General features: G+C 51.8%; 4 protein-coding genes across 7 annotated transcripts in view; 2 read left to right on the forward strand and 2 right to left on the reverse strand.

The window, feature by feature from the left end:
• Positions 1–8169, forward strand: part of ZC3H18 (zinc finger CCCH-type containing 18) — a 46604-nt gene extending 38435 nt beyond the window's left edge. For all 4 annotated transcript variants that reach the window (XM_059857509.1, XM_059857512.1, XM_059857510.1 and 1 more), the window contains 6 exons: positions 11–163; positions 2138–2292; positions 2829–3025; positions 4042–4138; positions 6242–6338; positions 7485–8169. In XM_059857509.1, coding sequence (XP_059713492.1) covers positions 11–163; positions 2138–2292; positions 2829–3025; positions 4042–4138; positions 6242–6338; positions 7485–7683 — 898 coding nt within the window. In that variant the 3' untranslated portion in view covers positions 7684–8169. The remainder of the gene's footprint in view (positions 1–10; positions 164–2137; positions 2293–2828; positions 3026–4041; positions 4139–6241; positions 6339–7484) is intronic.
• A 1058-nt stretch (positions 8170–9227) lies between these two features.
• IL17C (interleukin 17C) lies at positions 9228–19068 on the forward strand. Its single transcript, XM_059857519.1, has 3 exons — positions 9228–9360; positions 18082–18404; positions 18520–19068. The coding sequence occupies exons 1-3, from the start codon at positions 9358–9360 to the stop codon at positions 18767–18769; spliced, it is 576 nt and encodes a 191-aa protein (XP_059713502.1). The 5' UTR covers positions 9228–9357; the 3' UTR covers positions 18770–19068.
• Positions 19069–19844: 776 nt separating this feature from the next.
• Positions 19845–22966, reverse strand: LOC132332860 (cytochrome b-245 light chain). The gene is made up of 6 exons (XM_059857520.1): positions 22607–22966; positions 21743–21812; positions 21458–21532; positions 21181–21264; positions 21025–21106; positions 19845–20795 (listed from the first exon to the last, which is right to left on the reverse strand). Exons 1-6 carry the CDS (start codon positions 22662–22664, stop codon positions 20616–20618), a joined length of 549 nt encoding a protein of 182 aa, XP_059713503.1. The 5' UTR covers positions 22665–22966; the 3' UTR covers positions 19845–20615.
• A 443-nt stretch (positions 22967–23409) lies between these two features.
• MVD (mevalonate diphosphate decarboxylase) lies at positions 23410–27030 on the reverse strand. The gene is made up of 10 exons (XM_059857514.1): positions 26875–27030; positions 26202–26272; positions 25954–26068; positions 25711–25854; positions 25222–25421; positions 25062–25136; positions 24534–24752; positions 24329–24444; positions 24143–24251; positions 23410–23649 (listed from the first exon to the last, which is right to left on the reverse strand). The coding sequence occupies exons 1-10, from the start codon at positions 26942–26944 to the stop codon at positions 23569–23571; spliced, it is 1200 nt and encodes a 399-aa protein (XP_059713497.1). The 5' UTR covers positions 26945–27030; the 3' UTR covers positions 23410–23568.
• Positions 27031–27501: the final 471 nt, after the last annotated feature.

The raw sequence follows: 27501 nt of genomic DNA on the forward strand, positions 1-27501 counted from the left end.
CTCCTTGCAGGAGGACCATCAGTGGCAGCATCAGTGGCAGTGCCAGCAGCTACAGCGGCTCCAGCTCCCGATCGAGGTCCCTGTCCCGGTCTCTCTCCAGGTCTCATTCCAGATCATCCTCTGCCTCAGTCTCCCACTCTCCCTCTGGCTCAAGGAAATCCAGGTACAGCCCTGAGCCTTTGTGACCTTTATTTAGCAGCAGAGATTGTGGCTGTTGGTCACAGGTTTGGTTTCTTGCAGTGGAAGCTCTCTGTAGCTCCAGCAGCACCAGCTGCAGGTGCCGGAGGGTGGGACAAGGTTGGGTTTGTGTCACAGATCCCAAGCCCTGAATTGTGATGGGAATACAGTGCTGGAGAGGGCATGGAGTGATAGAACGAGATATAATGGCCTTAAACTGACAGAGGGGATATTTTGGTGGGATATTTGGGAAAAATGCTTCCCTGTGAGGATGGGTAGACCCTGGCTCAGGTTGCCCAGAGAAGCTGTGGCTGCCCCATTCCTGCAAGTGTCCAAGGCCAATCTGGACAGGACTTGGAGCAACCTGCTCTTTTGGGAGGTGTTTGGGTTAGAACTGGGTGATCTTTAAGATCCCTTGCAGCCCAAACCATTCCATGATTCCCTGATATTTCCCTTGTGGTTTATTCAAGGAAATAATCCTGTCATGTGTGTCCAAGTACCCATTTAACCTAAATGGTGACCAGAACAACTCCTTCTGGCCAGGATGATCCCACATCCTAATTAAGCTCCAAATGAACAGTTCCAGGCGATGGAGCTTGGCTCTCCTGGGCCTCTCCTACCTCTGGTTCCTGTCCTTAGGGGAGATGCTTGCCCTGTCAAGAGAGGTAGGTCAGAAAATCCTCAAAAGGCCCAGCGAATGATATTTTCCCTTTGCTGTCAAAGTTGCAGGTCCAGTTCCTTTGTGTTTAGCCCCAAGTGAACAGTTCCAAGTCTCCTGGTCTGTGGGATGTGGAAACAACAAACTCCTTCCAGCAAAGAAAAACAAACCACTCTCGAGTCATTCCTTCAGGTTTTTTTCATCTCCTCACACAGAGGATTCCCTGAATCCTCACAGGCAGAGCCTTGAAACCCAACACTTCCCTGGCACACGGGTGGAAGAGTAGTCCTGTGGTGTAAAACCAGTGGATGGAGCAGGACTTGGCTCTGAGCACTGCAAGTTCCCATCTGTGAACTCTGTGGGACTCCGAGGTTCAACGTCCGCGTTATTTTACGGAAATCCCGGCTGGTTTACTCTGTGCTGGTCACGTTCATCAGCTCAGCCTGGGGTGATGCAAGAGCTTCAGAGAGCACCAGGGCATGGATGGGAAATGGGAGCACCCTGGGGCTGCCTGTGCTGCTCCTGTGGGAAGGGGAGACGTGGCAGATGCACTGCGTGCTCACACCAGGCCAGCCTGGTGGCCTGGAGGAGTTCCTGGCTCATCCTGGCACCGCTGGAGCAATCCATGAGACCTCTCAGAGCTCAGCTCCTGGTGCCAGGGGTAGAGGCTGCAGAGGGTTGGTCTGTGCTGAGGCTGCCACAGCCCCTTCAGTCATCCCAATGCAGCTTCCAGGCAGGGAGCCTGGGCCTTGCTGGCAGAGCAGGGCAGCGTGGCCCGTGGAACAGGCTGGAGAGGCTGCCTGAATATTCATGGAGTGGGATGGTTTGGCTTGGAGAGGAGCTTAAAGCTCATCCAGTCCAATCTCTGCCACCTTCCACTAGACTAGGTTGTTCCAACCCTGTCCAGCCTGGCTGGGATAGGCCCTGCTAGGAGATTTCCCTCTTGGAGGCATTACCAGTCGTGACAGTGGATGTGTGCCAGCAGCAGAAACCCTGCCAAGGAGCCCTTGCCCTGAGCTGTAACACTGACCTGGATGTGCCAGTGCACTCCCTGCTTTCACTCCCTGTTTTCCTGGGCAAACAGTGACCTGTTTACACATTGCCTTAATCCTGGCTATAAATAATCATTACTTTCTAGGCCTGCACCCCACAGCTTTGGGATTTTTCATACCAGCAGCACCCCGGGACACACGGCCTTTTGTGCGCCCTTCCCTGCCGAGCTTCCCAACATCCAGCCGTGCAGGGAAATGCAAAAAGGCCTCTCTGCCTTCCTGGGTGTGATGAGCTGTTGGCTCTTGGCAGGTCCCTGAGCGTGAGCAGCGTCTCCTCCGTGTCCAGTGCCTCGTCCAGCAGCAGCTCCGTGCGCAGCGCCGACTCCGAGGACATGTACGCGGACCTGGCCAGCCCCGTGTCCTCGGCCAGCTCCCGCTCCCCCACCCCGGCCCAGCAGAAGAAAGGTACAGGAACCTCTCCTGCTGGGGGTGTATTCCTCTGGGGAGTCTTTGGAGAAGAAAGGAGGAGCAGGGATCCTTCCCTGGGAATTCTGTGGGCTCTGGGAAAATCCTTGAGCGGAGGAGACACAGGAGCAGAGGTCCTGTGGAGAGGGGAGGCTGTGGAGCAAATTTGCATCCACGTCCTTCCGTCCCTGTGCTTCTGGTTGTCTCATCCCTTTTCCTGCCTGGCAGTTCTGCCTCTCCCATTCTCCTTCACCCTTGGAAGGTGACCTAAATCTGGACAGCTCCAATATCACTTTGCTCTTCCTCTGCTCGTTCCAAACCATGGCAGAGTCTGTGGCAAAAGCCTTTTGTTCTTTGTCTTTGCTGTTGCTCTCTGTGGAAATTCTGGAAATCAGCATCCCTTAACCTCATGTCCACCAGCTGAGTTAGCTGCTGTGGGCTTTTTCCATCCCTGGAGCAGCGTCCTCTTTCCCAAAGGGAGAGCAGGCAACAGGAATCACTCCCAAATCACCACTTGTGCTCTCTGCTTTCAACAGGAAAGTCAAAGAAAGAAGACAGTGCTAAAGAGGAGAAGAGGAAACGAGATGTGCCCGCTCAGCTCCTGAAATCAGCCAAGCCCACCCCAGGAAGCAAATCCCAGCAGCTGCCCCAGGGCCAGCAGCCCTCAGCCCCCCAGGCACAGCAGGGCAGCTTCAGCGGGCACAAGGAGATCAAACTGACGCTCCTGAACAAGGTGGGAATCTCTGGAGGCTGGGATTCCCTGCTCCTGGGGGCCTGAGAGGGATGGATCCTGGCTGGAGGGGATGGATCCCAGCAGGAGGGGAGCTCCAGGCTCAGCACTGTTGGGATGAGCTCAGCCAGGAAGGTCTGGGGCTGGCTTGGAGGGCAGCACACAGAACCAGTCTGGCAGCACACACCCTGTGGTGGCTTCACTTTGGGGCTGTGTTGGCGGCTTCCCTGGGGCACATTCCTGCTGCAGCTTCCAGGCTCTTCCCCGCTTGCTCGAAGGTCCGGCGTGTGCCGGGGCCTTTCCCCCGGGAGATGCTCTGGGATTGCTTCCTGTGCCTCAGCAGAGCGGGCTGGGAGCAGCCAGGCACAGAGTGCAGAGGGAGAAGGGGCAGCTGAGCTCCTGGGCTGCCCCCCTGGCTCCTGCCCTCCCCTCTGAGGCCGCTGCCCCGCTCGGAGCCCTGGGCACAGATCCCAGCCCGCAGCCTGCCTGGGGGAGTGGGGCCTCGTGGGGTTGCTGCTGGGGCAGGGTGTTGGCCCCATCACGTGGGCAGGTTCCTGGTTTTGATATTTTGCTCTGCCAGCCCAAATTCCCCAGCGCAGTCTGAGGCTGCAGATTTCTCTACTTCCCTGTGCTCTGACGTGAGGAGGCTTTATCAGAGGCAGGAAGCTGCTCTGGAGGGAGGGAGGAGTGTGCAGTGACACATGACAGCCTGGAAAAGGCACGGCTCCACATGCCTCCTTCACATCTGCTATCCTTGGTGCTGCTGGGAAAAACAACATGCCAAAAAGCTGCTGTGTTCCTGTTCCTGTTCTGAAATTAGTACAGCCTTAACCCCAGTGCAGGGGGGTGTTGCTGTTGGCCCCTGGTGGTTGGGAATTAGGTGGATTCAGGGATGGCTAGGGCTGGTATGTGCAGAGTTCATTGGGAAAGGTGTTTGCAGGAGCCAGGGAATGGCTGTGCCTGTTTCCCTCTGCAGAGGGAAGTGGCTGCTCAGCTCCATTGTTTTAATTCCATTGCAGGCAGCTGACAAAGGAAGCAGGAAGAGATACGAGCCAGCAGACAAAGAGAGGCCAGCCTCTCCTCCAGCCAAACGGGCCAACCTGTCACCTGACAGAGGTGAGGCATCCTCCAGCCCAGGCCCTGCTTGCCAGCAGCTGGAAAGATCCACTGCAGTCATCCCAAAACCTCAGAGTGAGATTGCCACCAGATAAAGTGGGGTATTGACCATCCTGCTGCAAAAGCACCGCAGAGCTGAGGCCCTCAGCACAGCAGGCAAGGGCAGGGCAGTGCCAGCCTTGCCACACTGTCCCAGGGGCACGCTGTGCCCAGTGTGACTCCACTGTGTCCCTGTAAGTCCTGTCCAAAAAAACAGCCCCTTGGCTTTGAAGACACAGAGTTCTCACCTCCACATGCACCCCACAGCCTCCTGCTCACTGCTGCTGGCCTTGGATGTGGCTGTGGAAAACAGGTTTAGGTTGGAAATTAGGAAATATTTTTTCTCAGAAAGGAACAGACTGTCAGGAAGTTCCCATCTCTGGAAGTGTTCCATACATGTGTGGATGTGGCATTGGGGACAGGGTTAGTGGTGGCCATGGTGGTGCTGGGCTGAAGGTTGGGTTGGGTGATCCTGAAGATCACTTCCAGACCTCAGCCAGTCCAGGACTGTGAGTCACAGGAGTTTCCTTTGGTGCATCCCGGAGTTTTCCCGGGAGAGCTGTCCCTGCCAGCCGGGCTGGTGCTTCGAAAGGCTGGGCTGGAGGGAGGGAGGGATGCAATCAATCCCTGCCTGCATCAGCCAGCCTGGGACAGGAGCTGATTGCCCCACCTCTGGGTGACACAACCTGCTCTGCCCTGGATGTTTAGAAAGACCTGGGCTTTCCAAGTGCTCTCCTGGGCCTCAGCCCTCCCCAGCAGCAGGAACAGCTCGGGAAAGCGAGCTGGCAGGCACAGACAGGGACCTCAGTGCCACCCTGCAGCCTTTGCTGTGGCTGCCAAGAGGCACAGGGGGTGGGGGGGGAGTTGGCAGCCAGAGGTGGCTGCTGGTGACGTCGGAGCTGCCACGTGATGTTGTTTTCCCTGGTGGCTCAGCTGTAGGTGGATCCTGTTGACTCTGGGTGCCAGCCAGCAGAAGGTCTGTGCTAATAACCTGCAACATTCACCTCCTGCAAGGGCAGCCTGCAAGGGACTGCCCGAGGTTGAAGTTCACTGGGGTCTGGTTCACACAGGAGTGACAGGGCCAGGCCAGCACGTTTTCTAGAGAGACATTGGTGTCATCCTCTGCTTTTGGTTAAAAAGCAATTTTTGAGCTGCAGCAATTCATAGAAGCACAGATTAATTTGGGCTGGAAGGGACCAAAGACCAGAGACACCTTCCATTACCCCAGGTTGCTCTGAGCCCCATCCAGCCTGGCCTTGGACACTCCCAGGGATGGGAAGTCCCAGCCATGGAGCCCAAATCCAATGGCAAAGGTGCCTGTGGCTGAGTTGGGACTGAGCCCTCAGCATCCCAGCACCAGAGTGCTCAGTGGTGGTGGCTGAGTGTGTCACCTGCTCTGTGACCTGCACCTGTGGGCTGAGGCTGTCCCAGTGTCCATCCCCAGGAGCAGAGGGATGCCCTGGCACACGCAGGGGCTGCTGCCACGAGGGACTGGGCGCCTTTGCTGCCTGAGGTGCTGCTCCAGCTGAGGTCAGTGCAGGGCAGCAGCTCCACGGGCTGCCTTGCAGGTGGAATTCCCTCTCTGCTCCTGGGATAACCCAGCTGCTCCCCAGCATCCCTGAGTGCCCAGGGCAGCTCTCCTGGGGCAGGGCCTGGCAGCTGAGCCATGCTGAACAAACACGGGGGTGCTGCTGCCTCGGGGGAGGCTCCGCTGGCTCCGAAAGCAGCAGAGCTGCCCTCACCTGTCACTGCTGGAGCCAGTACACCCTGTGACCCGCCAGGGCAGAGCCAGCAGCTCTGCAGGCATGGAAGAGCCTTATTCCAGCAGCTGGAGGGTGAGGAAGGGCTGGTGGAAGGTGCTGTGTGCAGGTGACACGGGGGCACAGCCCTGCCTGGCTTCTCTGCTCCCCCAGAGGTGAGGGGGGCACACAGGGAGGCTTTTCCAGCTGCTGCTGGACTTGGCATTGTTTTTGGCACGATGTGGTCAGTCAGTGCAGGCAGGGGGTGGCTGTGCCTTGGTGCCAAGCAGGCCAATGAAGGAATGTCCTTGTGCTCTCCCGCCAGGCTCTCGCGATAGGAAGGCGACCGGGAGACTCTCGTCCCCCAAACAGGAGCGGCAGCGGGGCCAGAACCCAAAACCTTCCCCTGCACAGGCAGACAGGTGAGTGCTGCTGCTTCTGCTGGGCCTCTCAGCCCTCCAGGGCCTGCAGCCCTGCTCCTCCAGGGGCCCCAGCCCCTCTCCCAGGCTCTCCCAGGCTGTCCCAGTTGCCGTGGGGCGCAGCGCCAGGAAGGACACAGCGCTGCCTGGGCAGGTGCCAGGGGTGCCAGGGCTTCATGCAGAGCCTCCAGCTGGGAGAAGAGCAGGAGCACCAGGAGCCAAGTGGGTCAGGAGAGAGCTCAGCCAGTGCCTCTGCAGCTCGTTAGCACAGTGTTAAAGAGCAGCAGAGTGCAACCCCTTCCCCCCTGGCCAGCTCCTCCTGGCACCTGGTTCCAGTGCCTCATTCCCCTTTTCCCAGCCTGGCACACCTTCAGATGCTTCTCTTGCTGCTGTGGCTGTGTCCCCTGCATGGGACAGAGGTGGCAGCCCTGGCTTTGCACCTTCCATGCAGGTGCCAGGTGACCAGCTCAGCCAAATTCCTGGCAGGCTGTGCCTGCTGCACTGCTGGGAATGTCCCAGTGCAGTGTTGGATGTGTGGCTCTGGGGGCTCGAGGGCTGTGGATCCTCTCCAGGGATCTCTGGGGGGCAAACATCACAGGGAAGGGGCTGAAGGATTTGGGATTGACAGGGTGCTCCAGGGCTGCTCTCCCCTCTGGGTCTCACAGGGGGCTGCTCACTGCAGCCATGAGCTGGCACTGAGTTTAATCCTGGGAATTCAGGAATCCCCATGTAATATCTGGATTTTTACTGTTTAGGCCAGTTTTCTACCCAAGGCCTCCTCCTGTCTCCAACCTCTTTTCTCCCACCTGCTCCTGGAGCCATGTGTTAGATGTGCCACTTCCTGATATTTTAGTTCAGCTCAGAAATTAGGGAGAAATCTTTCCCTGTGAGGGTGGGCAGGCCCTGGCACAGGATGCCCAGAGAGGCTGTGGCTGCCCCTGGATCCCTGGCAGTGCCCAAGGCCAGGTTGGAGCAACCCTGGGGTAGTGAATGGCATCTCTGCCTATGGAAAGAGATTAAATTTATGTGAGAAAGCACCTTAAAAACCGTGATTTTAGCATGTCCAGCAGGGCTCAGTGCACAATCCTGAATTCCCTCAGAGCCTTTGGGACATTCCCAGCTGCTCTCACTGCCCCTCTCTCCCTGCAGGAAACGCCAGCTGTCCCCTCAGTCCAAGAGCTCCAGCAAAGTCACCAGCGTGCCGGGCAAGGGCTCGGAGCCGGGCCCGGGGGCTGCCAAGGGCAGCAAGTCCAGCACGCTGTCCCGGAGGGAGGAGCTCCTGAAGCAGCTCAAGGCCGTGGAGGATGCCATCGCCCGCAAACGGGCCAAGATCCCGGGGAAAGTATAGTGGGCTGTGCCCCAAGTGACTGCTGAGGTTTTTATAAAGAGAGGCAGAAGCGGCCGCTTTGGGATTTTGCAGTTCCTCGTCTTCGTTTTGGCCGCGGTTCTTTTTAAAAAAATACAACAAAAAAAACCAAACACAAGCTCCCCCCCCCCCACACACACACACAGACAGACAGACACACAGACACACACACAAAACAAAGAAATTAAGGAAGTTTTTGTGCAACGAGTGGCTCCGGGAGGGCTCCGGGGCCCTGTAAATTCTGCACAGAGGACTCCAGCCCCGCGGGTGCTCCCGGCTCTCCTGTGTCCCCTCTCCTCTTTGCTAGCCTCCAGCTGTATTCTCCTAGTTAGCCCTGCTGTGTGTTGAGTGTCTTCAGCAATGCAGTTCTAGTCCCGTGTGCCGAGAGAGCCGAAAACTGCTGTGAACTGCTGGCAGCACCCCTCCTCCCCCAGGAAAAATATAAATATATATATTCCTGCCTCAGCCCCTCGGGAGTGCCCTGTCGTTTCTTTGGAGCAGGGGATCGGTTCAGTTGATTTCCCAGGAGCCCTGCAGGTGTTGTGGGCGTGTCCGTCTGCCAGGAGGGTCCTTCTTCCTTTGGTTTTTCCTTTTTTTTTTTGGTTTTTTTTTTTTCTTTTTTTTTTTCTTTTTTTTTTTTTTTTGGAGGGATCTCCCTGAAATAAAATATTTTGATAACCAATGTTACCGTTTCCTGCTTTTCTCTGCATCTCCCTTGCCTTGCGGGGGGGTCTGTGCCCCTCACTTTGGGGGTTTTTGGGGCACGAGCAGCTCCGTGGAGCTGGAAAAGCTGCTCTGTTTCCTGGGGGAGCAGCCACTGTGAAACCAGTGTATCCCTGGTGTGTAACTGGGCCGTTCTGCAGCTGCTGCCCTGCCTGGCATCCCCGGGGGGTCCCTCTGGTCAATCCCCCTCATTCAGGGAGCAATGTTTGGGGGCCTTGAGGATTTCCCAGGCTCCTCGTTCCCAGTATGGAACCAGTATCCTGCTGGTGTGGTGTCAGTGGGGGGCATCATCTGGGGTACCTCTGCCAGACCCCTCCCGTTCAGAGAACAATTTTTGGGGTCCCTGGGATTCTCCATCCCCTGGGATTCTCCATCCCCTGGAATTTCCCATCCTCCAGCCGTGCTCCTCGTTCCCAACACGAAACCAGTATCCCACTGGTGCTGCTGGAGGCCACTGGGCCATCCTGGAGGGCTGATGGCAGCCCTTGAGCCCTTCCAGGGTTGCCCAATGTGGGATTTCTACCCGGGAATGCCATGGTGATCTCACGGTGCCGGTGGCGCAACAGGGCACGGCCTGGGGGATGCCCGTCCCGGTGTCACCGGGACACCCCTTCCCGCCTCCCTGCCCGAATTCTGGAGCTCGGAGGCGCCCGTGCTCCCGGCTGGCACACGTGGAGTGCAGAAGGAAGTGCCGGCCCTGAGCGGGGAGGAGGAAGGAACCTGGAGCTGGAGTTTCCAGGTGTGTGCACATCACCTGCCCGGCCCTATAAAAAGGCGGCGGCGGCGGCGGCGCTGCCACTCGGCCGCCTCATCCCCGGGGCTGCGCTTCCCACGGGCCCCCCAAACCCTGCCGTGTTCCCTGCCCCAAATCTGCGCCTGTTCCCTGCCCCCCTTGCCCCCCAAATTTTGGCGTGGTCCCTCGACACCTGGCTGATGGTAACGTGGGGTTCGGGGGCGCTGGGGGATGTTGGGGGTGAGGGGAGAAAGTGTGGGGCTGGCAGGGTGTGTGGGGCGTGTGTGGGGTTCTCTGAGTGTGTCATGTGTGTGTGTTCATGATATGTGTCATGTGTGGGGTTTCATGTGTGTTTGATGTGTGTGTTACACACCCTGGGTACGCTCTGAGTGTGTGAGTTCATTACATGTGTAATGTGTCATGTGTGTGTTTTATGTGTGTGTTACACACTGTGTGCACAGCTCTGAGTGTGTGTGTGTTCATTACATGTGTGATGTGTCATGTGTGTATTTTATGTGTGTGTTACACACTGTGTGCACAGCTCTGAGTGTGTGAGAGTTCATGATATGTGTGATGTGTCATGTGTGTATTTTATGTGTGTGTTACACACCCTGGGCACAGCTCTGAGTGTGTGTGAGTTCATTACATGTGTGATGTGTCATGTGTGTGTTTGATGTGTGTGTTACACACTGTGTGCACAGCTCTGTGTTTATTACATGTGCTACATGTCACGTGTGGGGTTCTCTGAGTGTTTCATGTGTGTGTTATATTTGTGCACAGCTCTGTCTGAGTGTTTATTCTGTGTGTGTTTATTGTATGTGTTAGATGTCATGTGTGGGGTTCTCTGTTTCATGTGTGTGTTATATTTGTGCACAGCTCTGTGTGAGTGCTTATTGTGTGTGTGTGTGTTCATTATATGTGCTACATGTCACATTCAAGGCTGTGTGTGTATTTTATGTGTGTGTGACACCACATGCACAGCTCTGAGTGTGTTTATTATGTGTGTGTGTGTGTGTTCATTATATGTGTTATATGTCATGTGTGGGGTTCTCTGAGTGTTTTGTGTGTGTTACACACCACATGCACAGCTCTGAGTGTTTATTGTGTGTGTGTTTATTATATGTGTTATATGTCATGTGTGGAGTTCTCTGAGTGTTTCATGTGTGTGTTATATTTGTGCACAGCTCTGTGTGAGTGGTTATTGTGTGTGTGTGTGTTCATTATATGTGTTACATGTCACATTCAGGGCTGTGTGTGTATTTTATGTGTGTGTTACACACCACATGCACAACTCTGAGTGTGTTTATTATGTGTGTGTGTGTTTATTGTATGTGTTAGATGTCATGTGTGGGGTTCTCTGAGTGTTTTGTGTGTTGTTGCACACCTTGAGCACAGCTCTGAGTGGTTATTGTGTGTGTGTGTTCATTGTATGTGTTACATGTCACATTCAGGGCTGTGTGTGTATTTTATGTGTGTGTGACACACCACATGCACAGCTCTGAGTGTTTATTGTGTGTGTGTGTGTGTGTTCATCATATGTGTTATATGTCATGTGTGGAGTTCTCTGAGTGTTTCATGTGTGTGTTATATTTGTGCACAGCTCTGTGTGAGTGCTTATTGTGTGTGTGTTCATTATATGTGCTACATGTCATCTGCACACCTCTGAGTGTTTATTTTCATTTTATTATGTCTGTGTGTGTGTTACACACCATGTGCACAGCTCTGTGTATTTTATGTGTGAATTACACACTGTGTGCACAACTCTGTGTATTTTATGTGTGAATTACACACCCTATATGTATTTTATGTGTGTGTTACACTCTGTGTGCACAGCTCTCTGTATTTTATGTGTGTGTTACACACCATATGCACAGCTCGCTGTATTTTATGTGTGTGTTACACACCCTGTGTGTATTTTATGTGTGTGTTACACACTGTGTGCACAGCTCTCTGTATTTTATGTGTGTGTTACACACCATGTGCAGAGCTCTCTGTATTTTATGTGTGAATTACACACCCTGTGTGTATTTTATATGTGTGTTACACACTGTGTGCACAGCTCTCTGTATTTTATGTGTGTGTTACACACCCTGTGCAGAGCTCTGTGTATTTTATGTGTTACACACCATGTGTGTAATTTATGTGTGTGTTACACACCCTGTGCACAGCTCTGTGTATTTTATGTGTGTTACATACCATGTGTGTAATTTATGTGTGAGTTACACACCCTGTGCACAGCTCTGTGTATTTTATGTGTGTGTTACACACCCTATGCAGAGCTCTGTGTAATTTATGTGTGAATTACACACCCTATGTGTATTTTATGTGTGTGTTAGACACCTTGTGCATAGCTCTGTGTAATTTATGTGTGAGTTACACACCCTGTGCAGAGCTCTGTGTATATATATAAATATATATTTTAAAATATATGTGTGTGTGTGTGTATATATATATATATGTATATGTATATGTATATGTATATGTATATGTATATGTATGTATATGTATATGAATGTATATGTATAGGTTTTAAAATTATGTTTATTTATATATTTATATTTTTACATATAATATATAATATGTATTTTTCTATTTTATATATTTATTATATTCTACTAAATATAATATAGTATATACATAAACATATAATATACAACATTTATACAGTAATATTACATTAATATATTAATATATATTAATGGTATGTATTATATATACTATAATATATTATTATATTTTATATTTATATATATATTATAATTTTTATATTAATATATTATATCTTTATATATCTGTAACTATCTATCTATCTGTATCTACCTATATCTATCTATATCTATCTATCTATCTATCTGTATCTATCTATCTATATCTATCTATATCTATCTATTTATCTATCTATCTATCTATCTATCTATCTATCTATCTATCTCTCTATCTCTCTATCTATCTATCTATCTATCTATCTATCTATCTATCGATCTATATCTATCTCTCTATCTATCTATCGATCTACATATTTTGGTGAGTGTTTCTGTGTTTCTGTCCGTGTCCGTGCGGGGTGTGGGAGCTCAGCCCACCCTCCCGTGCAGCCCTGCACGCTCCGAGGGTCCCGGGGGGTTTTGGCAGCCCTGAGCCCAGGGGCTGCTGGGTGCTGTCCCTGTGTGTGCACTGCCAGCACGCACAGATTGCATTTATTGCTGCAGGGAGGATATCTAACGTGCAGTTACACTCAAATTCATGTTGGCTATATTCCATTCCATGTCATTTTTATTTGTTATTTTTATTTTCTATTTCATTCTCATTTCCTAAGTGTATTTATAGCCTCCATTTCTTTGTTTTATCCTTTTCTTTATACTATCTATTTATTTATATATTTATTTATAGTCATGTTTACTTTATATACTTAAATTTAAAAATATTTACCTTATGTATTCTATTTACCTTTATTTTCTATTTATTTCTACTATAGATCTCTATTTTCTTTCCATGATGTATTTTCATGCCAGGGGTTGTTTGTCCTGGACTGGATATTTCTCTCACACGCAGAGGTGTTTTTGTGTCAGTGTGGGTGGGAGTGCACAGGATTAGCTGCAGGTGTGTGTGCACAGACATTTCCCACTCCTGTAGGGCTGGGCTGTGCAGGCTCTGCTACAGACAGCTATACAAATATAGATATATTTATACATCTAATATATCATATTTATACCTGTGTATATGGGTATGTAAAGATATGTGTATAAATGTATACACATATATAAATCTAGTTTTACATAACAGAAAATATACAAATAAATATAAAACTATATATAAATATATACATGTATATAGATATATCTATTTTAAAAATATAAATTATATAAATAATAATAAAGGTATATATAAACATATATAAAAATATCTATAATATCTATTTATATGTATATTTTAATACTGAGCTATATGTACATATAAAACATGTAAATTAAAAATATACAAATAAAGCTGAAAAGATACACAGATATTATAATGTAAAGGTATATATGTATACTGTGCTAAATTCATATTCATATCTATATACATATATATTATACAATATATATGAATATAATATTTATATTCATATATATACACATGTACATATACAATATATCACATATATACAATATACAATAATATAATAAATATGTCTATATCGAATATATAATATATACATATATAATTTATCCTCTATACAATTTTTAATATATGGATATATCCATGTGCTAGACTGTATGTTTATATTATAGATTATATTGTGTATTAAAGTAGATATATTATAGATCGTGTATATTGTGTATATACTATGTACATTTTATGAGTCATGTATATTATATTTAATATATCTTTAATATATATTATATATGTTTATATCTATTTATATATATTTTTAAATCTATTTTAATATGTATCTTTTTATATATTTATATATTTATATATATATCTTTTTATATCTTAATATATCTTTATTTATTTATTTATCTGCGTGTATGTTTTTTCTGTGTTTGTATAAATATATATATATGTGTATGTGTGTGTGTGTATATATATATATGTGTGTGTGTGTGTCTGTATATATATATATATATATATATATATACACACACATTTTATGAGACACATACATATATGTGTGTGTGTGTATATATTATATATATATATGTGTGTAGTATGTATGCGTGTGTATATATAATATATATATATGTGTGTGTGTATATTATATATATATATATATGTATGTATGTATGTGTGTATATATATAATATATATATAGGTGTGTGTATATATATTAAATAGATGTGTGTGTGTGTATTATATAGATGTGTATATAAGATAAATATATGTGTGTATCTATATATTTATGTGTGTGTGTTTATTTTATATATATACACATATATTTGTACGTATGTGTGTGTATATATAATATATATATGTGTGTGTATATATATTAAATAGATGTGTGTGTGTCTATTATATAGATGTGTATATAAAATAAATATATGTATATATATATGTATGTGTGTGTGTGTGTATAATATAATAATATATATATACACACGTATATATGTATGTATGTGTGTATATATGTGTGTGTATATATATTAAATAGATGTGTGTGTGTTATATAGATGTGTATATAAAATAAATAGATGTGTATATATATGTATGTGTGTGTGTATAAAATATGTATACACACATATATATGTATGTATGTGTGTATATATGTGTATGTATATATATTAAATAGACGTGTGTGTGTATTATATAGGTGTGTATATAAAATAAATAGATGTGTATATATGTATGTGTGTGTATAAAATATATATACACACATATATATGTATGTATGTGTGTATATATGCAATACATATGTGTGTGTATATGTATTATATAGATTTGTGCATATAAAATATATATACATATATATGTATGTATGTGTGTGTATATATAATATATATATGTGTGTGTATATATATTACATAGACGTGTGTGTGTGTGTATTATATAGATGTGTGTGTATATATATTATATATATGTGTATATAAAATAAATATATGTATATATATGTATGTATGCGTGTGTATGTATACATAATACATATATATGTGTGTGTGTATATATTATATAGACATGTGTGTGTGTATATTATATAGATCTGTGTATATAAAATATATAAAATATATATATGTATGTATGTGTGTGTGTGTATAATATATATAAGTGTATGTGTGTGTATATATATAATATATATATGTACGTGTGTATATATTTTGTATATATGTGTATATAAAATATATATATGTGTCTGTATATATATATGTGTGTGTGTGCTTGTGTATATATATAATATATATATGTATGTGTGTATATATATTATATATGTCTGTGTGTATATATTATATAGATGTGTGTGTATATAAAATATATATGTGTGTGTGTGTATTTTATATATATATATATGTATATAAAATATATATGTGTGTGTCTGTGTATATAAAATATATATGTGTGTGTCTGTATATAATATATACATGTATGTGTGTATATATATCATATAGGTGTGTGTGTATATTATTTATGTGTGTGTACACAATATATATATATGAATGTATATATCCAGTGTGTCTCTAGGTGCATGTGTGTGTGTGTGTGTCACAGTGTGAGTGCACCTGTCCTGCACACCTGTGCCCCGTGTTTGGGGTGGAGGGTGTGATGTGTGTGTGCACAGACATCTCCGGGGGGTTCTCTCTCTTTCTCTTTTTATATTTATTTTTATTTTTATTTTTATTTTTATTTTTATATATTTATATTTTTATATATATTTTTTGTGTATGTTTATAGTTTTCTTATTTATTTATATTTTTGTATATATTTATAAAAATATATTTATATGTTATATAAATAGTTAAAACGTGTATATTTTATATGCATGAAGTACTTTTTTATATATAAAGACAAATATCTTTATATATAATTTTTATACTAATTTATATAAATCTATACACAATTTGTGTGTGATTATATTTTTATATTTTTACTTATATTTATTTTATATATTTATATAATCATGTTTTTATTTTTCTATAAATATAAAACTATTTATTCATATATAAATATATCTTATATATAAACATATCTCTTTTTTATATATAAATTTTTTTTCTAGAAATATATATTTATTTTTTATATATTTGTGTATGTGTATTTATATTTCATTTATATTTATTTTAACATATTTATATTAAATCTATATTTATTTGCTTTTCTATAAATATATCAAAAATTATACATATAGAATATTTTAATGTACATAAAGATATATACCTTTATATATAAAATATATACTTTAATATATTTTAGATAAATATAAATTTTTACATATATATTTGCGTGTGCGTATTTATAGTTGTATTTTTATGTTTATTTCATATATTTACATTTTTTTCTATAAATTTATTAACATTTTTACATTTCTCTTAATACATATCAAATATATATTTATATATATATCAAATATATATATTTATATGCATTTTAATATAAATATATTAAAATTTATCTAATTTTTGTGCGTATGTATTTATAGGTTTATATTTTTATTTTTATTTCTTTTTCTCTATTTATATAAATATATATTTATATTTTTGTGTGTGTGTGTGTGTGTGTGTTTATAGCTGCAGGTGTTGCTGTGTGTGTGCAGAGTGTGAGTGTGGATATTGAGGGCATCCAAGCACGTGTGCAGGTGGTGTGCTAAGTTTTTAGGGACAGGATATAACTAAATATAAATATAAATATAAATAATATAAATATCTATATCTATATCTATATCTATATCTATATCTATATCTATATCTATATCTATATCTATATCTAGATGGATACAGCTAGAAATTGATAGATATAGATAGATAGAAATAGAAATAGAAATAGAAATAGAAATAGAAATAGAAATAGAAATAGAAATAATAGAAATAGAAATAGAAATAGAAATAGAAATAGAAATAGAGATGAAATAGAAATAGAAATAATAGAAATAGAAATAAATAGAAATAGAAATAGAAATAGAAATAGAAATAGAAATAATAGAAATAGAAATAGAAATAGAAATAGAGATGAAATAGAAATAGAAATAATAGAAATAGAAATAAATAGAAATAGAAATAGAAATAGAAATAGAAATAGAAATAGAAATAGAAATAGAAATAGAAATAGAAATAGAAATAGAAATAGAAATAGAAATATCGATGGATAGATAGATATAAATAGATATAGATAGATATAGATATAGATATATAGATTAGATATAGATATAGATGATATAGATATAGATATATACATAGACAGTTAATTGATATATTGATATATAGATATAGATAGAAATAGATATTGATATATTGATACATATCTAGATATAATCTAGAGATATACTGATATTTCCAGAGACAGAGACACAGATAAAGCCAGATACAGAAATATAAATATCGAGATGAGATAGAGACAGAAGTACAGAGGTGCTCTGGAGATATCTGCAGATAAAAATATAGAGATGCTATAGAGACATATAGAGACATCTATAGATGTGGAGATTGTACAGACAGAGAGACGTGTGGAAACAGATAAATGGATAATGGATGGGTAATAGGGGGATAATGGATGGATTATGGATAGATATTGGATGGATAAGAGACGGATAGATAATAGATAAATAATAGATAGCTAATGGATAGATAATAGATAATGGATCGATAATGGATAGATAAGAGATGGATAATGGATAGATAATAGATAAATAATGGGTAGATAATAGATAGATAATGGATAGATAACAGATCGATAATGGATAGGTAACAGATCGATAATGGATAGATAATAGATAAATAATAGCTAATGGATAGATAATGGATCGATAATGGATAGAGAATGGATCGATAATGGATAGGTAACAGATCGATACACAGCCACACACCTGCCCAGGCCCGGGTTTCTGTGTGGCTGCACCCTCACATTTTGGGGAGGGCTCTGCTGGTCCCTGCTTGCCAAACCCCGCGGTGTGTGCGCCTGTCCCCTCGGCTGTCCCTGTCCCGGTGTCCCTGTCCCTCTGGCTGTGTGCGCCTGTCCCCGGGCTGTCCCTGTCCCGGTGTCCCTGTCCCTCTGGCTGTGTGCGCCTGTCCCCTCGGCTGTCCCTGTCCCGGTGTCCCTGTCCCTCTGGCTGTGTGCGCCTGTCCCCGGGCTGTCCCTGTCCCGGTGTCCCTGTCCCTCCGGCTGTGTGTGCCTGTCCCCGGGCTGTCGCTGTCCCTCTGGCTGTGTGTGCCTGTCCCCTCGGCTGTCCCTGTCCCGGTGTCCCTGTCCCTCTGGCTGTGTGTGCCTGTCCCCGGGCTGTCGCTGACGCTGTGCTGTCCCCGCAGGGCTGGCTGGCTGTCCTGGCCGTGCTGGCGGCGCTGGGGCACTGCCGGGGGCTGCGGCGCGCCGGGAGCGGCTCCGCTCACTCCGCCGTGCGCTGCTACAGCGGGGCCGAGCTGGGGGACGAGGCTCCCGCCCAGCTCCTGGGCCGCAGCCTGCGCTGGGACCGGCACGTCTCGGTGCAGCTGGTGCCGCAGCTGGAGCGGCTGGAGGCGGCCGGGGCCCGGCGGCGGCGGCGGCAGCGCCCGCCCGCCTGCCCCGCGCTGTCGCTGCGCGCCGGGCTCCGCGGCGAGCCCCACGAGCGCTCCATCTCGCCGTGGCGCTACCGGTGAGTGCCCCCGACACCCCGACACCGCGGGTATCCCCTCCCCAGCCGTTCCGCTGGGCGATCCCGGCCGGTTAGAGCTGGCGGCACAAGGGAAGCTGTCTCCGTGTCCCCGCAGCATCGACGAGGACGAGAACCGCTACCCGCGCAAGCTGGCCTTCGCCGAGTGCCTGTGCAGCGGCTGCGTGGACGTGAAAACCGGCCGGGAGACCACGTCGCTCAACTCGGTGACCATCCACCAGACCATGCTGGTGCTGCGGCGCAAGCCGTGCCCGCGGCCCGCGGGGCTGGGGCTGGTGGCGCTGGAGGTGGATTACATCCGAGTGCCCGTGGGCTGCACCTGCGTCCTGCCCCGCACGGCGCGCTGAGCCCGCCCCGGTGACCGTGTCACCCCGCCCGTGCTTGTTTTAGAGCACCCGAGCCCGCCAGGGTGTCCCCTCCCTGGTTATTTATCAGTTATTTATAAGCCTTGCTGCCGGGGGGGTTTTTGTACCCTCTATTTATTGCTGACCCCCCCAGCCACGGCGGTGACTCCAGGGCCAGCATCGCCCCTCGGCCAGACCCTGTGAGTGCTGCACTCACTGGTTATTTATTCCCCCAAAAAGGTATTTATTGTCTCCCTCCCAGTGCTATTTAATGCTGCAAATAAAAACCAACACTCCTGGCACCGTCCTCGCTCTGTTCCCAGCCAGGGCATCGGGATGTGGGGGATTGGGGCACAGGGACAGAGGGACAGAGGGACATCGTGGGCAGTGCCAGCTGTGGGACAGCCCTCAGCCCCTGCACGGTGGGCAGAGCACCAGAGCAGCCAGGGCAGCAGGACAGGATGAACTGGGAGGTGACAGGGAGGGCACAGGGGTGCCCCACACCCCCAGCCTGGGGGGGACCCAGCCCTGGCACCCCGACACCCACGGCTTTCCCACGGCTCTGCCCCCGGGCACACATCCCACGGGCCTGGTGCCACCTGCCAGGGCCACTGCACCTGTGCTGGCAGCACCTGGGGGGGCCCCGGGCCACCTGCAGCCCCTGAGGGGGCAGGGTCTGTGTGGGGAGGGGGCAGAGGGGGCCCGGAGCAGCTGCAGGTCCCAGTGGGATCAAGGATTTGGCACCCACATCACACCTGGGAACTCGGAGCAGCCACCAATGGGACTGGGAAGGGAAATGCTCCCACATTCCCTGCTGGGGGTTATCCCAGGTTTTGGGACTCCCTGTGCATCCCCAGTGTGGGGCCCTCCCAGTTCCTCCCAGTCCCACCCCACTGCTGGCTCCACAAGGACTTTGGGAGGGGACCCTGCCGTGGCCATACTCTGCACATCCACATCCTGGATTTGCCCATAACTGCACTGTTTGTCCCCAAAACACCTCCCCAGTCCTGCCCCAGCCCCCCAGGAGCAGGGCAGGACTGGGGGGATTCCCCCTGGAGCAGGAGGCAGGGGCAGCCAGTGCCTTTCCCACTTTTTATTGCAACAGCAACTGCAGAAATGACAAAAACCAGGGAGAGCAGGAGCAGAGCTGCCTGATCCCCCTTGGGAGCTGGGGATTCCCTGAGCGCTGGAGTTCCACAGGGATTTGGGGATCCCCCAGGGAACTGGGGGCTGCTTGGAGAGTTGGGACCCTCAGGGAGCTGAGCATGCCCAGGAATTTGGGGTTTTGCAGGAGCTGAGGAGCCCCTGGAAGCAGGAAATTCACAGGGAGCTGAGAATCCCCAAGGATTTGGGGGATCCTTAGGAGCTGGGAAGGCCTTGGGGGCTGCAGATCCCACAGGAAGCTGAACGTTCTTGGGGATTTGGGAAGGTCCAGGAGCTGAGGAGCTCCTGGGAGCTGGAGAGCCCACAGGGAGTTGAGCAGACCCAGGGATTTGGGAATCTCCAGAAGATGGGAAGCCCCCAAGGGCTGCAAACCCCACAGGGAGCATCACATCGCTGGGAATTTGGGATCTGACCATCTTAGGGGATTTGGGGATCCCCAGGAGATGGAGATCCTACAGGGAGCTGAGCATCACTGGGGATTTGGGATTCCCTTGGGAATCCCCAGCCCAGGGGAACTGAGGGTCCCAGGGATCTGAGCATCACCAGGAGCTGGGGACCCCCAGCAAAGGGCTCACAGCCCCGGGGTTTTGGGGACCCCCAGGAGCCCAATGGATGGCTGCAGCGGATCCAGGAGCAGCTGGGAAGCAGGAGCAGGAGCAGGGCAGTGGGGCAGGAGGGTCCCCCACTATTCCACCTCCACAGGGATGGGGTTCACCTGCCCCCCCACCTCCGGCTGCTTCTTGCGGGCGTCGGGGGGCGGCCGGGGCGGGGGGTTGCTGGGGGGCTGCTTGATGGTGCCCCCCACTTGTGGCCTCTCCCGGGGCTTCTGCTCGATGGGTCTCCACTCCTCCCCTCGAACTGCAGCCTGTGGGATCGCAGCAGTGCCAAGGAACAACCCCCACCCCAAAAAGGGCTGCTGAGGGCAGGGAAAGCACAGGAGGAGGATGTGACATGACCCCTGTCCACCCTGACTGGGACAGGCTGTTCCTGCAGCCCAGTGTGGGAATGCTTTTGGAATTCACATGGAAGCACTGGTGCATGGGTTTAGGGGTGGCCTCCCCCTCCCAGCCCCCCCAAAGCCCCCCTGCACTCACCAGCAGGTAGATGCCGCTGGCGATGCCCAGGCAGACGGTGCCCAGGATGGTGGAGAGGAGGAATCCAGCGGGGACAGCCAGGCTGTGACAGAGATTTGGGGTTCAGAGGGAGCTGGGGGGGCTCATCCCCCAGTCCCGACCCTGCACCCCACTCACGCAGCGTGGAGGATGGCTCGGATGTAATAATTCCTGGTGAGGGGCCCCAAGAGCTTCACCACGGCTGTCAGGTACTTCTGGCCGCTGCAGGGTGACAGCAGGGGGTCACTGGGGGTGTCCCCATCCTCAGGGGACAGCCAGCCCCCAGGGACCCCCATCTCTGCAAGGATCACCCCTTGAGGTGAGGAACCCACCCGTGGGATCCAGCTCTGCTCCCACATCCCTGTGTTTGGGGGGCACCAGGACCCCCGGGGCTGCAGGGGGACACAGCACTCACCACCGCTCCATGGTAGAGCCCTTTTTCCTCTTGCTCCTGGGATACTCGAGCAGGCACACCAGGACGCCTGCCGCGCTGCCGGGCCGTCAAGGAAAGGCGGGATGGGACCGGGAATGGTCACCCCCAAGGAACATCCCAAAAAAAGGGGCTGTGTGGGGCAGGGAACGCACAGCTGGGAGCACGGGGGGAGATAAGGAGGTGAGCCTTCCCCGGTCGTGCCTCCCACCCCGATCGGGACAGGGTTTTCCCGCAGCCCAGCCCCGGGAATGCTGTTGGGAAGGATACATGGAATACGCCGCGAAGTACCAGCCCTTGAACTGCCCCGCCACGGCCACGATGCCGCCCGTCAGCAGGACTGCGGGAACAGCGGGGACGGAGCGGTCACACGGGGCCGGGACACCGACCCCAGCCCGGGATACAACCCCCAAACCGGGATACAACCCCCAAACCGGGATACAACCCCCAAACCGGGATACAACCCCCAGCCCGGGATACAACCCCCCAAACCGGGATACAACCCCCAAACCGGGATACAACTCCCAACCCGGGATACAACCCCCCAAACCGGGACACTACCCCCAAACCGGGATACAACTCCCAAACCGGGATACAACCCCCAAACCGGGATACAACCCCCCAGCCTGGGATGCAGCTCCCAAAACCCCAGACACAGCCCCGAGCTCAGGATATGCCCCCCAAACCCAGGATCCAGCCCCCCACAAACCCAGTGCGGGGTTATGGCCCTGGGGACACACGGGACCCCCGGATCCGGGGTTATGGCCCTGGGGACCCCCGGCCCCGAGCACTCCCGGAGCGGATGCGGGGGCGATGCTGGGGCGGGACCCCCGGGTTCGGGAACTCCGGGGCCCTGGGGGAGGTTTTTGGCCTCCCGGCCGGAGCAAAAGGAGAGCGGAGGAGGAGAGAAGGGAACCGAGGGAGAGAGGACAGAGGAGGAAGAGAAAAGGAGGAAGCGGAGGCTCCAGCCCCGCCGGGCCGGGACTTCCCGGCCGTCCCCCGCCCGCACCCGCAGCCCGGTGGGACCGGGACCCCCCATCCCATCCCATCCCATCCCCGGGGCTCGGCATCCCCAGCCCGTGGGGCGCTCACTCCGGGGACTTTCCGGAGTGCCCCAAACCCTCCCGCACTCACTGAGCCCGGCGGCGAGCGCCTGCTCGTTCGCCCACATGGCCCACTCGATCTGCCCCATGGCCCGCGCCGGAACCGGCCCGAGCGCCTTCGGCTGCTCCCGGTTCTGCTCGGCTCGCTCCGAGCGGGTTCGGCTGCTCCCGGCCCGGTCCGAGAGCCTTCGGCTGCTCCCGGCCCGGTGAAGTTCGGCTCAGCCCGGTCGGGTTCGGCTCGGCCCGGTTCGGCCCGCTCTGCTTTGCTCTGCCCGCTGGAGCTCGGCTGCTCCCGGTGGGCCCGGCCCGCCCCGGTTCGGCTCCGCTCGGCCGGTCCCGACCCGGAAGGCGGGTGCGGCGCTACCGCACAGGCCACGCCTCCTTCGTGATGACCACACCCCCTTTATATGCCACACCCATTCGTATTAACCACACCCCTTTTCACAGGCCACGCCCCCGCGGAGACACGGCACGGGCCCGGGGCCACACCGGGGTCACGGTGGGTGACAGGGATGGCGCGGAGGGACAGGGCCAGCCCCGGGGACAACAGGGGCCATGCGGAGGGACAGGATCCGTCCCGGCAGCGGGGACAGAGGAGGGATGGGGACCGGATCAGCCCTGCAAGGGACAGGGGATGTGGCACATGCAAGGGACAGAGCCGTGTGGGAGGACAGGATCAGTGACAACTTGGGGGCATATGGGACAGGAGATGTCCCACAAGGGACACAGGGGGTGACAGGGCTGTGTGGAGGGACAGGACCAGCCCCAGGGACTGTCCCCCTCTCCTGCTCCCCCCCAGCCCCCCCCACAGAACACAACACCCCAAAACAGCACTGGAGCCAGGAACCCTCTATTTCATTATAAAAGATTAAAAACCAGCCCCGGGGTGACATCCTGCCCCAGGGCTGGGGACAGCTCTGCAGCAGGCCTGGCGCAGGGTCCCGCTGGTGGCACCGGCAGAGTCCCCCTGGCTGTCCCAGAGTGTCACCGGGGTCAGGCACGGCTCCGGGGCAGCCCATCCGGGCCCAGGAGGTGCTGGCTGGGGTCATCCACGAGCTGGGGACCAGGGCCAGGCTGTGGGACAGGACACGGGTCAGGGACACCGGGGAGCCCCACTGCCTGTAGGGTCCCCACGCTGTGGGTGGGGAGCAGCTCTGGGCCCCACGGACCCCAGAAGGTCACCCCAGAGGGGAAATGTTCAGAAATGGGGTCCTGCACACCCCCCTGGGGATGGGGACAGGGATGGGGTCCCACACAAAGCTCTGGGGATGGGGACAGGGCCCCACACACCCCAGTGGGGCTGGGGACAGGGATGGGGTCAGGGCCCCACACACCCCAGTGGGGCTGGGGACAGGGATGGGGTCCCACATAGCACCCTGGGGGTGGGGACAGGGCCCTACACACCCCCTGGGATGGGGACAGGGATGGGTCCCACACACTCCCCTAGGAATTGGGACAGGGATGGGGTCCTGGACACCCCTGGGCACAGCAGTGGGGTCCCACCACCCCCTTGGGGACAGGGATGGGGTCAGAGTCCCCCCCTCGAGGCCGTGTCCCCCATCCTCACCTTGGTGTGCAGGATGTACTGGACAGCCCCCGGCACGGGCTCGGTGAGCACGGCGGCCGCCAGCTCCGGTGACAGCGCGGCCGAGCCCACGGGCAGCCCCCGGACAAACCTGTGGCAGGGCGAGCGCTCAGTCCCCGTGTCCCCAGCACCCCCCACCCTCCCCAGTAAGGAGCGGGGTTCCCTTACTGGTCCCCGTTGGTGGCGGGGGGGAAGCTGCGCCTCACCACCTCCACGAACTCGGCCACGGCGTCGGCCAGCGTGAAGATGACGGCGTTGGGGCCGGCGTCGAAGGAGTAGGCGACCTGCGGTGGCATCGTGGGGACGTGGGGACGGATGTGGGGACCCAGGCGAGGGCCACGGTGCCGTGGCAGCCCCGGGGCCCCGCGGGTACCTTGGTGTGGCCGTGGTGGGCGTTGTAGCGGTGTGCCAGCGCGATGATGTGGCGCGACACGTCCGTCAGGTAGAAGATGGGCGGGAAGGTGTCGAGGCAGGTGGCGTGGAACTGGTTGCTGTCCCTCATGGCCAGCTGGCCAAAGCCCTCAAAGTCACGGTCCCGGATGTGCTGCATCATCTGGGCCAGGCGCTCGGGGACCACCACCTCTGCCCGGTGCTGCCACGGCAGGGGGGTCACCATCAGCCCAGTGACACACACGGCACGTGGGTCATGGTCACCCCCCCAGTTTAGTGACACCCACGGCAGGAGGGTCACAGTTACCCAAATTCGGTGACATCCACAACAGGTGGGTTGTGGTCACTCTGAATCTGGGGATATGCACAGCAGGAGAGTCACTGTCCCCCCAGTCTGGTGACACCCACAGCACCATGACCCTCTGGGTGTCACTGCACACCCTCCAGCCCCATCCCAAGGGAAAGGGGACCCTGTCCCTGCCCAGGCAGGACGAGTCCCGTGTCCCCCTACCTTCAGCAGGGGACTGGTCTCCACGCTGGTCTGCATGCCCGCCGTGCTGCCCACCGGCTTCTTCTCCCCACTGACCTGGGGGGACACAGGCACTGGGACACGGCCTCTCCTGAGCCCCCCGAGTCCCAAATCCCACCCAAATCCCCTGCCAGCCCCTCACCACCAGGACGAGGACACGGAGCTCCGGCCAGTGCGTCTCGGGGGCCACCTGCAGGGCCAGGCTGTCGGTGCCATCGGGGCGCTCCCCGCGCTGCCACTGCACGAAGCCACCGAACATGCTGCGGCAGGCACTGCCCGAGCCCCGCCGGGCCACCTCGGACAGCTCCTCCTCCAGCCCGTAGAGCCGGGCCAGCGCTGACACTGCGGGGACAGGCACAGGGGACAGCCCTGTCACCCCTCATCCAGCCCATAGAGCCGGGCCAGCGCTGACACTGCGGGGACAGGCACAGGGGACAGCCCTGTCACCCCTCCTGCTGCTACCACAGAGCTGGGCCAGCCACAGCATAATCAGAGGGGACACCCCTGTCACCCCCTCCCAGCAGCCTCCATGCCATACTGCCAGAGGCATAGGACAGGCAGAGGGGACAGCCCTGTCACCCCTCCCAGCCCTGCAGGGGACAGCGAGGGCCGGGGCCGGCCCCAGACGCACCCAGGCAGGCGTAGCCGGCGGCGGAGGAGGCGAGCCCGGCGGCCGTGGGGAAGTTGTTCTCGGAGGCGATGTGGATCTTGTAGGAAAGGCTGAGAGCAGCCGCGTCCTCACCGCCCCCGCGGCGCTTCCGCGCCAGGCGCCGCACTGCGGGGACAGCGGGGACAGTGGGGTCAGGGACAGCAGGAACAGCAGGGACAGGGGACAGTAAGGACAGCAGGGACACCCCCGGCAAGGGACGCTCACCCTCGCGCAGACAGGCCTGGACCCGCGGGTGCCCCACATCCGCCTCCTTCCCGTTGAGCCACAGCCGGTCCTCTGTGAAATCCCGGCTGGCAGCTGCTGTCGTGGTGGTCTTGAGCTGTGGGGAGAGAGGGAGGGGGCTCAGCACCCCTGGGGGCTGGTCCTAAACCTGATCCTGGTCCTAAACCTGGTGCTGATCCTGGGGGCTGATCCTAAACCTGATCCTGATCCTGGCCCTGATGCTGACCCACCTGGTCCTGGTGCAGTGTCACGCTCAGGGAGGAGTTGATGGGCAGGATGAGGTCGGTGTCTCGCTTGCCCCCTGCAAGAGAGCACGGCATGGCACGGCTTGGAATGGCACGGAATAGCATGGAATGGCATGGAAGAACATAGCAGGGCTAGGAATGGCATGGCAAGGCTAAGAACGGCATGAAAGTTTGATGGCACTGGTTGGATGGACCAGCAAAGCACGGCACAACAGCACCTAGCATGGCATGGCACAGCTTAGAATAGCATGGCTAGAAATGGCATGGCACAGCTTGGAATAGCATGGTACAGCCAGGAATGGCATGGCACAGCTTGGAATAGCATGGCACAGCTTGGAGTAGCATGGCACAGCTTGGAATGCCATGGCACACCTTAGAATGGCATGGCTAGAAATGGCATGGCAGAGCTTGGAATAGCATGGCACAGCCCGGAATGGCATACCCAGGAATGGCATGGCATGGCTAAGCGGCATGGAACAGTTCGGAATGGCACCAATGGACACAAAGCAAAGCATGGCATAGCAGTGCTTGGCACGGCACGGCACGGCACGGCTAGGAACAGCACGGCAAGCAGGGACACAGTGCAGTGCAGCCCAGCCCGGCCCGGCCGGACACGGCACACCCAGCCCAGCCCGAAGCCCGTGCCCCCGGCACTCACAGTACTTGATCACGGCGATGTTCACCGGGGCCGTGCAGGTCGCCATGGCCAGCGCTCGCTCCGCCGCCATCGCTGCCGGCCGCGCTCAGGCCCCGCCCCCGCGCCACGCACGTGACCGTGGCCTGCGGCCGGTCCCGCCTCGCCATTGGTCGAGACCGCAGCACCCGGTTCCCAACAGCCAATGGCAGCGATCGGACCACGGGCGACCCCGCCCCCCGAGCGCGCCTGCGGGGCGCCATTTTTGAATTGGGCAAGACCTACGCATGCGCAGATGCTCCCGGTGACTCCGGTAGCGTCCCGGTGCTCCCGGTACCACTCTCGTTCTGTTCCCGGTACCGCTCCCAGTGCTCCCCGCACCGCTCAGTCCCCAGCACCCCACTGCCCCAGTGTCCCCTGTAGCACCCCAGTGCTCCCAGTACACCTCCAGTGCTCCCGGCACTCCCTGTCACCTTTACACCCCAAATATCCCCAGTATAAAACCACCGGATCCCTGCAAGTGGCCAGGGATCCATGGATCCAAATGTCCCCAGTACTCTCTGAGTGCTCCCACAGCCTTCAGGGCCACTGTATCCCAGTACTCCCAGTATCCCAGTGCTCCCAGCATCCCAGCACCCCTCCAGTGCTCCC

This window comes from Haemorhous mexicanus, chromosome 12 (assembly GCF_027477595.1).
Source record: "Haemorhous mexicanus isolate bHaeMex1 chromosome 12, bHaeMex1.pri, whole genome shotgun sequence".
Lineage (NCBI taxonomy): Eukaryota > Metazoa > Chordata > Aves > Passeriformes > Fringillidae > Haemorhous > Haemorhous mexicanus.